Genomic DNA, 12537 nt, shown 5'->3' with positions numbered 1-12537 from the left:
CACACAAAAGTAGACCCTGACAGGGACCCAAAATGTGCAGGTAGGTGATGATCAGGGATGGGCTGGTTTGTAATAAGCTGTAGGTTGTGTGGTCACTGGGGAAAGTAGTGTCCCCATCCCAGATGAAACTGTAGGGCAAATGCCTATCTAGCTGTACCCTCAGTTTGGTGGTGTTTATTCTCAAGTGAGTGTGCATAAGATTGCTGGCTTAGCGACATTTGGTGGGAATGAGTTAAGCAAAAAAAAAAAAATCATCTCTCTTTTCATGACACAGATATGGAGCTAAGAAAAATGAGGCAATCCTTCCAAAAGCACAAGTAACCTCCCAAATAAAGTTTCTGGGGAAACTTTAAATGCTTTCAAGACAGAAGCCCTCGCTATCCAGCAAGAGACAGCAGAGGCTCCAACTCTTAGCAACCAGCAGCATTTGGAAGCTGTGGATGAAAGTGAGATGGATTAACACTAAAGATATTTCTCTCCCCAAGGCCACCCACTGAACATGCCAGCTGCTCCGTATTCAGCCAGGCCTAGTAAATGCTGCGCATTTGGTGAAACAGCTCTCATCATGTTTTAAATGCAGGTAATAAATCTAATAGCAGCATGAAAAGGCTGATTGTGGATCTTGCTCTCCTGGGTTCTTTCCCCCACTCCATCTTCACCAGTAATTGGCTTTAATTAAAAAGGCACCTAAGAACTAAACCGGCCAAGCAAGCTGTGGCAACAGCAAGGCAAAAGTCAAAAAGGAAAGAAAAACAACAACAGAGAGCTAAGCCAATGAGATGCAAGCACACTCCCCTCTCCCTGCTATATACCAAATAAATTATCTATAAAGTACCTTGGAGGGCAGAAAGCAGATTGCGGATATATTTCACTTTCAAGTGCCAGTTGCTCACAATAGTCGTTGCTATCACCCCTTCCTTCCTTTCCACTCAGAAGGCTGATCTACAGCAGTGATTACCAACTCTGGGCCCCTAGCTGTTGCTGGACTACAACTCCCATCAATCCTTACTACTAGCTGTGCTGGCTAAAGTGTTCTGGGGCAACAGCTGGAGACCCCCAGCTTGGAATGACTAACCTACAGGATGTTTTCTTGGCAACCACCCGTTCATTCATCCCTTGATGAGCTCAAGCTGGCTTTCTCATTCCTCTCAAGAGCTAAAAACAGAACTTCCCTTTCTCCGCCCTCCTGGCTGAGCTGCGACAGCAATGACAGGAAAGCAGTCCAAAGCTCAGTGCAAATGCAGGGGTAGGCGATACCTTTTTTGGACCATTAAGAGAATAAAACAAAAAAAAAACAGAGCAAGCTTTGGATAACAATTCACCTTCCTCAGGCCCTGCACCGGAGTTCTCCTGGGCAACTGCAAAATGGTATGTTTATATTAAAGTCCCAAAAGCTTCATGGCCGCTCTTAGAGGCAGAGAGCTGTAGTCTGCAAGAGCCAGTGGTTTGGAATTTTATTATGACCCATCTCTGTAAACAAAAGGCGGCCAGCCATCTGATTTCTCCCCCTTTGCGCCTTCATTTGAAACTCAAAGAGTTTATGTTCCCAAACTTGGGTCTCCAGATGTTGCCAGACTTCAACTCCCAGAAGCCCCAGCCAGGAAGGACAATAGTGAAGGATTCTGGGAGTGGTAGTCCAACAACAGCTGTAACCATCCACATGTTGGCAAGGCAACAGCAAGTACCATAGATGACCGGCTTTACTCTTAAAGGGGCTCCAGCCCTAGTCGGGGAAGGGACGTCGAACCCTCTCCACACAGCTAATCTGAGAATCCACCTCGGCCCCTGGAAGAGCCAGACGCGCATCCGCGACCACTCACCCTTCGCTGTCTGTGCTGCGCAGCCGCGTCTCTCTCGCTCGCTCGCTCTCTCTTTTGGCTCCTCCCCCACGGAGGCTACTGGCTCTCTCCCGGGTCCGCCAGCCTTCAAGGAAGAGGGTCCCGGAGAGCCTCCTGCCGCGTGGATTTGGAAGGGTGGCGAATTTGGGATTGGGCCCCCACGGAAGAGCAGCCGCCGCGAGGCTGGCTAGGGCAGCAGATTAAGTCCTTCACCTGAGGAGACCTGGTCGCTTCTGCTATATATTGCTCTTGTCATCCGTGGCCGAGCCTGGCTTGTTTCCCTGCCCGATTTGGAGAGCATCCTTAGTTCTGACTCGGTGGGCAAGGCCGCGGTCCGTTGCCTGAGTTTGCTTAGAGTTGCCGGCTGGGTGGATTGGATGTACGCTCAGAGCCAAAGGCTTCCGTTTTTTCAAGCGGCATAGATCATTGGGAAATTAGTTCTGGGGTCAGGGTGCAAATATACAGGCTTGCTGCCACTTTTAATTTTACGTTAGAAATGGATAGAGTAGGGACAATATGTTTACCATTCCTTATAGGTACACAGGAAAGACAGAAAAATCCCCACCCACCCCCCATTGTGGTAAGAAATGGATGTGCTACAAATGTTCTGTTGACTAAAGGATATTATGTTTATAAAGAGTGGCCGAAATGACCAGATAGGTAGGGTATGTATGTATGTATGTATGTATGTATGAATGAATGAATGAATGAATAAATAAATGAATGAATAAATAAATAAATAAATAAATAAATAAATAGATAGATAGATAGATAGATAGATAGATAGATAGATAGATAGATAGATAGATAGATAGTTTTTATCCCTGCCTTCCAGATTGCTCTGCAGTGTCCACAGTCCTTTAAAAAAGTTACAACACCCCTCTGAGGGAGGTTGCATCTGAGAAATGGAGACCCAGTGAGCTTTGAGCTCGAGAGGGATTTTGGGCTTGTCTTTCTTTCTTGTTTAGTCGTTAAGTCATGTCCGACTCTTCGTGACCCCATGGACCAAAGCACACCTGGCCCTCCTGTCTTCCACTGCCTCCTGGAGTTTGGTCAAATTCATGTTGGTCGCTTCGATGACACTGTCCAACCATCGCATCCTGTGTCGTCCCCTTCTCCTTTTGCTTCACACTTTCCCAACATCAGGGTCTTTTCCAGGGAGTCTTTCATTAGACCTTAGCAACACCCTGTCCCTGGAGTACTGTTTCTGTATTTGTGTTCTTTCCACAACCATGCAGCCTTTTCTTGATATTTCCTGTTTAGGAAGTTGCCTATGAACTGATGCAAAATGTGCATTGATGCATTGCCCTGTACACAATAACCTTAATGCCGGTCTCCGATCACAATTCATGTGTTTATCATATAGCCTCGACTACAAAGAACACGGTGCCATCCACACACAGACAAAAGTGCTGACATCCCAATTATGGAGTGTGACACAGAAGAGGCTGCTGAGATCACAAATATGCTGGATTACTTTTGGAGGGTGATGCGCTACGGCTCTCTAGTGCAATATTATACCGATGCTTAACTGGGTGGATTTCCTCTGAGGAATATTAGAAGAAACTGCCCATCTGCAAAAAGGGGGCTGCAATTCACAAAATCGGATGCCAAGTAAACTGGGGTGGTCCTGAAGAAATCCACAAACTTTTGTTGCTTTTGTGGCAACGTACTACTACGGCCAAACCCCACTCCCCCTGGAAACTTGTGAACATTTATTCTGAGGGTTTGTAAAAGCTCTGTGGTTTAGGTATCTGGCTGTGGAGCCAGAGTTTGGGAGTTCAATTCCCCACTGTGCCTCCTGGGAGCAGAGCCAGTGTGTGTGGCCTTGGGCATACACACTGCACAGTCCCAGGGTGTCCCCAGAAGAAGGGAATGGTAAACTGCTTCTGAATATTCTCTATCTGGAAAACCCTGAAAAAGGTTGCCATAAGTCAGGACGGGCTTAACTATGATGATTATTATTATTAATTACATCTCACCATGCTTGCTGCCTCCCATTCATACTCCTTGTGTAAGTTTATGTCATTTCTTCTTCATGGCTTCTGCTAATTTTTACTAATAGAAGAAATGCTTCTGCTTTGAATGGGAAATGGTTCCTAAAATGATCCCCTTTTCCCAGCTTGGTAGCAGCCAAGCTGGTTTAAAGTCATTCTGATATTTAACTTGAATTGCCTAATGCAGCTACTAAAGCCATTACAGCTTTTATTGTATCTTAGTCACATTAAAAATAAACACAATTGTCTGTTTTCCTCTCTCTCTTGACAGTTGTATTAAATATTCAACTCCCAAACAATTAATAGAGCTATGCAGGATTGGCATCCTTTTTGGCTCAACTTTTGCATGTTCAGTTAACAAAACAGAAAGTGATATCAGCTTAAGATCCATTAGCATCGTCTTTCTCTTTTTCTGCCTAGACGTGTGAGAGAGAGACTAATATATCTATTTCATTGTAAGCTTCAGGCACAAGGAATGCAAACATGTATCCTTCATATAAACTATATGTATACTAAGGACATGTTTTTGCACTCATTGTGTCTGAAGAAGTTCACACGGAAATAACGCTGTTAGTCTTTAAAATGTTACAATGTTTTCCCTTTCCCCCTTTTATTTTCTTTTCTCCCCCCCCCTCTTAATTTTGCCAATGTGCTAAAATAGACTACCAGTGCTAGTTCTCTGGAAACTGGAAACAAATATAGAAGATGTGGAGTTAGCTGTTTTTCAAGTTAAGAATTAAATGGATACAGTATTTATGTTATCCAGGCTTCCTGTGTTGAAGTCAAAGTAGGTACTTATTGATGGTCATTGAACACAGTACTGTACTGTACTGTGTTCAGTACAGTACTGAACACATGATAAGTTCAGTACTGTATGTCTTTAACTGTTCCGAATAAACCCATTACGTCATTCTTCCTGCAACATTTTGTTTCAGTTCTTTCCATTGTAAAGGGAGCCTAGCTCCTCTATATTATTGTTGTTGTTATATTCCATCAAGCCACTTCCAATTTATGGCAACCCTTTGAGTGAGCAATCTCCAAAATTTCCTGTCCTCAGCTGCCCTGCTCAGTTCTTGAAACTTCGGTCCATCTCATATTTGGTTTTCCTCTTTTCCTGCTGCCTTCCACCTTTCCCAGCATTACTGTCTTTTCCAGAGAATCCTGTCTTCTTATGATGTGCCCAAAGTAGGACAGCCTCAGTTTCATTATTTTTGCCTCCAGAGACAGTTCATGATCAATTGCATCTCCCGTATGTCGGCAATGGCAAATACGTCTTCCAATATGATTAGACTGTACATCCTGTGATCCCTCACCACGAGGCAAGTTGGCTGCTTCTGATGAAAGCTGCAATTCAACGATATTTGGAGGGCCACACATTCCCCACCCCTTGCAGTATACAGAATTCTTAGCTATGGTGGTGGTGGTGAGATCAACAACAATGTGTACAGCAGAAACAAATCAAGGATAAAAACAAGTATTGCAGCACTGCTAAGAGTTTTGTTTCAGGGCATCCCTTCACACATTGTAATTTCATTGACATACAGGGCATAATAGTTATGATACGAATTTATGTACTTAGGTAGTGGGCTGGGGACTGACTAAATGTGATGAGGAGTGTAACAAATCTATTGCTAATAGATGTTTAAACTTATGTGGACGTACAGATAATACAATGATTTGCCTTTTTGTTTCTAGTAAGTCTGAATAAAAGATAAGATTGTTCTCACCCTCCTCTCCATATAATTCCCTCTCTTCCTACTACTTTAGCAGTATTGAAAACCAGGGACAGCCCAAGGCATTTTGCTGCCTGAGTCAAAGGGCCTTCTCATTCCACATACAAAAGATGTTTGGTTTCACAACTTACTCTTAACTCAATAAAGAGGAGAACTCAAAATATTCCTTGTGGGATTACAAGAATTCCAGTCCAAATGGCAGATGGGATTTGTAGTCCAGATGCAGGGGAGTGGTATCAGGAGACAGGTATCTAGTTGTCTGGTGTGCTTCCAGAGGCATCTGGTGGGGCCACTGTGAGATACAGGAAGCTGGACTAGATGGGCCCTTGGCCTGATCCAGCAGGGCTCTTCCTCTGTTATTAAGTAACCTTTCTAGGTTCTAGACACGAAAGCATCTTGCATTGCTTCTCCAGGCAGTAGGCTAGCCTATAGTGTATGGGACAGCCTAGATGAAGCATATAGCTCAGTCCTCCATTATCTTTTCATCACTGTGTCCTTCCTCCCACATCGGCAGCTGCCTTTCTCTGTCTAAAATGGCAGGGCTGGCCCTTAAACATACCAACCACCCTTCCCCTTTATGCTTCATCTATAAAATCTTGCTGTCTTGAAAATGTAATTTGGAGGAGAAAGGGTTACTCCCCTCCCCCCACAAACTGCTCATGTTGTTGATTTCACCTAGCATCAATTAAATAGCAAAATCTCCAAAGGAGCAGGAAGGAAGAGGAACATAAGACATATGAGGTAGTGTAGGGGATGTGATGTTTACTGTGCTTCAAGGGGCAGAGGAGCGATGAGGGAGTCTCTCCAGATGTTCAGATTCTGTAGTGATAGGTTGCAGGAATAAGTTCCACAGCTGTGCACCAGTTGCCAAGAACAGTTTGCACCACGTAATTGTGCGGTGCTGTCTCTTTATTTAGCAGTTGCATCGTTCTTTAGTGTATTGACGCTATAATACGCCATGAGCATTTGAGAAGATACGTTTGTCAAGTAAGCCCAAACGGTTTCAGAGCTCCAATCAGGAGATAGCTTGTATACTGCAAAACCATGGGACAGTGTGCAGTAAACAGCCGGAGTTAATTAAGCTTCTGGCTAGTGATCATCCAACAGAAAAATTATGAAGAGAAGCATTGTGTTCAAAATGCAGAGAATAACCACATTCAGATGTCCAAATTGGAGAAGAACATGTTTTAGACAATTTAGGTAACTGTTTTTTCCTAAATAGTTTTTTTTTTTGAGTATTTGGATTTGTGCTAAGCATTGTAGATGGGGTTGGCCCTGAAATGGAGCTTGGGAAAGGTTACAGCTCCCAGAATCCCTGGTCATACTGGCTGGGGAGTATTTGGAGTTGTAAACCAGAAGTAGTTTTCTCAAACCTTGAGAAGCAGCCACCTGACATAACAAATAATCTTGTGCTGTCAACTCAATTCTAAGTTTCAGGGTTTTCTGAGTAGCAAATACTCAGGTTTACCCTTCCCTTCTCCTGGGGGCACCCTGGGACTGTACAGCTTGCCCAAGGTTACTCAGGCTGGCTCTTTTCCTGGGAGGCATAGTGGAAAATCAAATTCCCCACCTCTGATGGCATATAAGCCAGATACCTAAGCCATTGAACTATTCAGCCATCTATTGCTGTCAAGGCAAAGAAAATACAATAATAACAAGATATCTAACTGGAAGCCTTCTGGCTCAGGCAGTCACCTCATCATGTCCAATAACAGGGCTGGCTCTTCTAGAGTGGCAACAATCAACTCAAGTTTTGATCTTGCTACACACCTGTGAAATGAATTGACCAGTATTGTTTTGTGCTTCAAGAGGCAGAGGAGTGATGAGGGAGTCAGAACACAGCCAAAGAGCCCGAAAAACCCACAACAACAATTGCTTGTAGACTTTAAAAATCAAGTGAAGCAAAGTTCCAAATTGTGGGTAATTTTGGATGCAACCAGTTAGACAAAAGATGAATGCAGGGAATGCAGCCATGGCCCCCTCTGAACTAATCTGTGTGTGTCTAATCTGAACTAATCTGTGTGTGTCTAATCTGGACTAGAGAGGCTCATCTCCATTTATTAGTTGCATGCCACAGAGCATGATGAGAACTGGAATGAAGAACAGATACATTAGTAGATAAATTGGAAATGAGGATAGATAAAGCTTCAAAAAGATACATTTTTGGATAATAGTTCCCAAAATTCTTCAGCCGCCATAAAATTTAGTGCCAAAAGTAACTTTTCCAAGCATCGAAAAGCACTCATACTTTGCTTAATATGTGAAAACAAAGTTGCTTATTACTACATGGTCTAGAGGGGTGGGGTATAAATAAATAAATAAATAAATGAATGAATGAATGAATGAATGAATGAATGAATGAATGAATGAATGAATGAATGAATGAATAAATAAATAAATAAATAAATAAATAAATAAATACATACATACATACATACATACATACATACATACATACATACATACATACATACATACATACATACATACATACACCATAACAACCTCCTGCGGGAAAGTAAAGATGTCAATTCCAATTCATTTGTCCAGTTTAAGGGAGGGACAATATCTGTACCCTTTGGAACAACCAGCACAATGTATTTTTCTCCATTTGGAAACCTGTGGCAAGATTCCTACTGGGTACTTAACACCAGCATAAGTGCAATGGCGTAACTGGCAGTAATTAATTGCCACCAGTTAAGCAGTTGTCACTTGTATTCCTTCTTGGATGCCAAGTCATATGGCTTGTGCATAACGAGGAATACAAGTGAGGAATCGTTAGTTAGCACCAATAACTGCAGCAGTTTATGCCACTGTGTGTGTTAAGTGCCATCAAATCTATCCCAATTTACAGGGACCCTAGTTGCCTTTCCAAGATATGTGAAATATTAAAGGAGTAGTTTTCTTGGTGGCAAACACTCTTCTATGTGTTTCCATGGCTAAGCACTGATTTCAAGTCAGGTCTTCTGAGTCTTAATCCAACACTATCCACTACAAAGCACTGCACTGCATTGACATAAATAACAAGATCCTGGCCACTATTTGTAACTGGGTTCTCGAGAAAATTTTTCTGGAAATGGTATGCTTGTTTGAATTGCATGCCAATTCAGGTTTTTTTCCACTGATGGCATCATCGAATGTTCATGCTAACAATAAAATAGTTAGGCCCTGAATGTTACCGTATGTGTGTCTTTCTGATGTTTACAAAAAGAATTTTGTGGAATCTAATGTCACAATAATTCTGTCACAGGACTCATTGTGGGAACAATTCTAGCATGGAAAAAACATATGTTTCACAAAACCTCGACTCATTTGCCACTTCCCAGTAATGATTTCCAGATTTTCCTCCGGGGATCAGACAGGGTTGTGAACAACTCCATCCTATACTGTGACCAAAAACTTACAAATGGCCACTTTCCCAACAGACTGGAATTAGCCTATCTAGAGTATATGTTGCCTTCTCCCAACAGAATCTGTTCTGCATTTCTATAATGTATTTTGCAAAGCTTGGAAAAGTTACTTTTTTGGACCAGAATTTCTACAATCTCATAGCCAACATGAAGAAGAATGCCCTTTTTTGTTCCACAAGCCAGATATATATAGGTTGAAATCCTGTTGCACAGTTACGCACACTGCACAACTTTTGGAAATAAGTGTAGTTCAAGGAAATCACCATATACATTATCTATTACATACTGAGTTGTGTGACTTGTGTAACAGAAGTCTACACAGATTTATTCATGGCAATTTGTCTCTAAAAGTTACACTGTTGTGTAAATATGCAACAGGATTTCAATCTTAGTCAACAGATTTCAGAGCTTTAATTTAGCAATTCCTGACACATTACATACTAGATTCTATAGTTTCCATTCTCAGATATGCCTGCTGAAGTCCACTGCCCATGGAAGCTCTCCATGTAAATAAGACCCTGATTTTATGGATTTTCAGTCCACTGGTGAGCCTCCTGGGATAATGGAGGTTTTCCTCTTCAGACCCAGACGTAGAGAACAATGGAGAGTGTGGGGTTAACACATTCTTATGTGTTTATTTTACATCCTTCAAGGATGACTGGATAAAGCTGTTGTGTAAATTTTGTAAGATACTTTTATACATGCTTCAAGGTTGACTGAATGAAGCTGTTGTTTAAATTGCGTTAGATTGTTTTTAAAGTGATTGCACTCTGCTCTGACATCTGTTGATGCAGGGTGGGTTAGAAAATGTTCCAGCAAATATGTATTTCCATGCAACCAAACCTAGTACTTTGTCTTCATTCCCTGCTAGGGGCTCATTAGAAACCCACCTGATGGATTGTTGTGGGAAGGAAGATGATGGACTAGATAGACCTCTGGTTCCATACAACTGTGCACATTTTATGCTGGGTTCTTAGCACTAATCGGGTGCACATCTCTGGATAGGATGCAAATTGCCACTGGTATTCAGAGTGAAATCACAGAAACAATGTATAGAAATATAACAAAGCCTTATTGAGTTGACTGATTTTGCAGCCACACTTTGGCTGGAAAATTGGACCTCACAGATTTCATCCCTAGAACCTAAAGAAGATTGTGTTCTAAAAGTTGATGCAACAAAGATAGTCCTAGTCTTACTCAATTCTGGCAAGCATGTTTGTGTTTCAAAATCACTAAAAAGTGACCTAAACTCTGTTGGTTAATTATATTGGTGTAAGTGTAGTGATGTAAAATGCAGTGGCAAACTGCTACTAGTTAACAAATCGTTGCATGTATCCTTTGTTATGTACCAGCTCTCACAACAAGGAATACAAATGATGACTTACTAAGTAGTCACCATTTACTGCTACCATTTGCACAATTATAGTTACACCAACATAACTCATAAGATTCCAAACAGTATTTAATAGCCTTTAAAATACAAACTTATCCCTTCTATGTAGGTCATAGGGAAATGACTGTTTTTTTTGAAAATATGCTTATCAGAATCTTGGGCCATGCTGCATTGAAAATTGTCCATTAAGGTTTGTGAATGTTTTTTGCACTGATTTTATTTCAGCAGGTACCAGATACTGTTCTGTTGCTCTTTCTTTCTCTTGCACTATAAACCCACAGAGAGTTGTTGATTATTATTTCTTTAAAGCATGTATTTATTTCAAGCATTTTCAACTGAAAAGCTTTTCAGAGTGACTTTCACAAGATCAATAGCAATGAAGAAGTTTATGTATGCAGATTTAAAGTCCAAAACTCACGATGCAAAATTTAAAAAGGGATCGGGAGAGTGGAAGGAAGCAAGCAAATTTTGTCACCAATCTTTTAAATTATGACATTTGTATAAAGGCCTCCTTGAAAATTGAGGGAGAGGGGAGCCAAATTAAGGTAACTGTTTAGTTAAATCTATTTGGATGCCTATGAATAAATAATTCCTGGGTGAGTAATACATGAAGACTAACCAAGCAAAACAAAATAAAGTATTCAAAACAATAAAATATTTAAAATAAGAAACATATAAAGGCAAATACAATGAACAGTCAGCCAAAAAAATGCCACATTAAAAACTTTCTTTTAACAGAGCCACCCTAAAACAATTAGTGACCCTTCTTACTACAAATCATATTGAACCAGTGATAGTTTTCAAAATAACTGGGTGGATATAAGTTTTCACTTTACAACAAAAAGAGCATAAAGCACGCCAGGCAAGTCTGTCTGACAAGGCAACTTACAGTTAGGTGCCACGACCAGGAAGGCTCTCTCATTTGCAGTCATTTACCTCACTTCATTTGGCGCAGACCATAGAACAGGTCTTCCTAAGAGGATATTTAGGTATATATACAAGAAAAGGCAGTCTGGTAACCTGGCCCAAGGTATTTAGGATTTTATAAGTTCCTAACCAGCACGTAAATTGGCCCTGGATATAAGAAAGGGAGATAGTGCATCTGATAAAGCTGGTCTCTTCCCAGCTTTTCTATGGCTTCAGCTTGAGAACTTGTTCTTTCCATTGAGCTACTGGAGTGGAAGAGAATAATATGAAAGGATTCTCTGCCCGTCTCCTTCCCCATGTGTTGTTGCTGTTCCTTCCAGGATCTGGAAGAAAAATTGCGGAACATTACAGAATAATGTTGTTGGACGAGGCCTATAAGGCCATCGAGTCCAACCCCCTGGACCTTGCTCTGTCTCAGGTCATAAGACAACATGTTTATATCACTCTACGCTGCAAATTGAGTCATTTTGAAACACAATGTTCTTCAGGGATTGTTGCAGTGTGCCTTTTAAAAGATATGTAACACTGATAAATCGTTGAGCAGAAGGTTCTATTGGATAACAGATGCTGATCATGATATATGTGTTAGTTGTCTTATTTATTTACAGCTACGTTTATATCTTGTTATGTGTGGTCAAGTTGGAATCAGCATATATCAACACTAACAGGCCTTTCAAGGCAAATAAGATATTTAAGGAGTGGTTTTACCAGTTCCACACACACAGTGAGCTTCCTTGGCTGAGCAAGGATTCAAATCCAGACCTTCTGAGACCTAGTCCACCATTCCGTCCATGACACTACACTGGGTATCAGTATGTTTATATGTTTACAACCCACTCCATATTAACAGACCTTCAGGGAGGGTCTATTCAACACATTTACCTTAACTGAATCTAGACAATTCAGATACTTTACAACAATTTTAAGAGCTTTAGAAACAACTTTAAATCAGTATAACTATTTAAAGCAAAACAGATACTGCCAGACCATACATGCTAAATGTTCAGATGAACAGCCAGGCTTTCACTTACCACCAAAATAAAGACAATGTTTGTGCTAGTTAGGCCCCCAAAGGGAAGGCTGAAAATGTGCTTGTCCTGCTCTCAGTGGTGGCATATAGAACTGTACCACCATAAACCACCGAAAGCATGCAAAATGCAAACATGCGAGTAGATAAATAGGTACCACCGTGGTGGGAAGGTAAACTGCATTCTGTGTCTAGTCACGCTGGCCACGTGA

General features: G+C 41.3%; 1 protein-coding gene across 4 annotated transcripts in view; it reads right to left on the bottom strand.

Annotated features, from left to right (window-relative positions):
* CPQ (carboxypeptidase Q) overlaps positions 1-12086 on the bottom strand; it is a 200719-nt gene extending 188633 nt beyond the window's left edge. The window contains exon 1 of one of the 4 annotated variants that reach the window (XM_072999155.2): positions 11261-12086. In XM_072999155.2, coding sequence (XP_072855256.2) covers positions 11261-11303 — 43 coding nt within the window. In that variant the 5' untranslated portion in view covers positions 11304-12086. Of the gene's footprint in view, positions 1-835; positions 1290-1322; positions 1386-1820; positions 2261-11260 lie in introns of those variants that run through there. The other 3 variants (XM_072999156.2, XM_072999159.2, XM_072999157.2) reach the window with 3 other exon arrangements.
* Between the last annotated feature and the right edge of the window lie 451 nt (positions 12087-12537).

Source organism: Pogona vitticeps, chromosome 4 (assembly GCF_051106095.1).
Source record: "Pogona vitticeps strain Pit_001003342236 chromosome 4, PviZW2.1, whole genome shotgun sequence".
Classification (NCBI taxonomy): Eukaryota; Metazoa; Chordata; class Lepidosauria; order Squamata; family Agamidae; genus Pogona; species Pogona vitticeps.
Note: the sequence above shows the minus strand (reverse complement) of the source record. Positions and strands in the feature narration are given on the sequence as shown.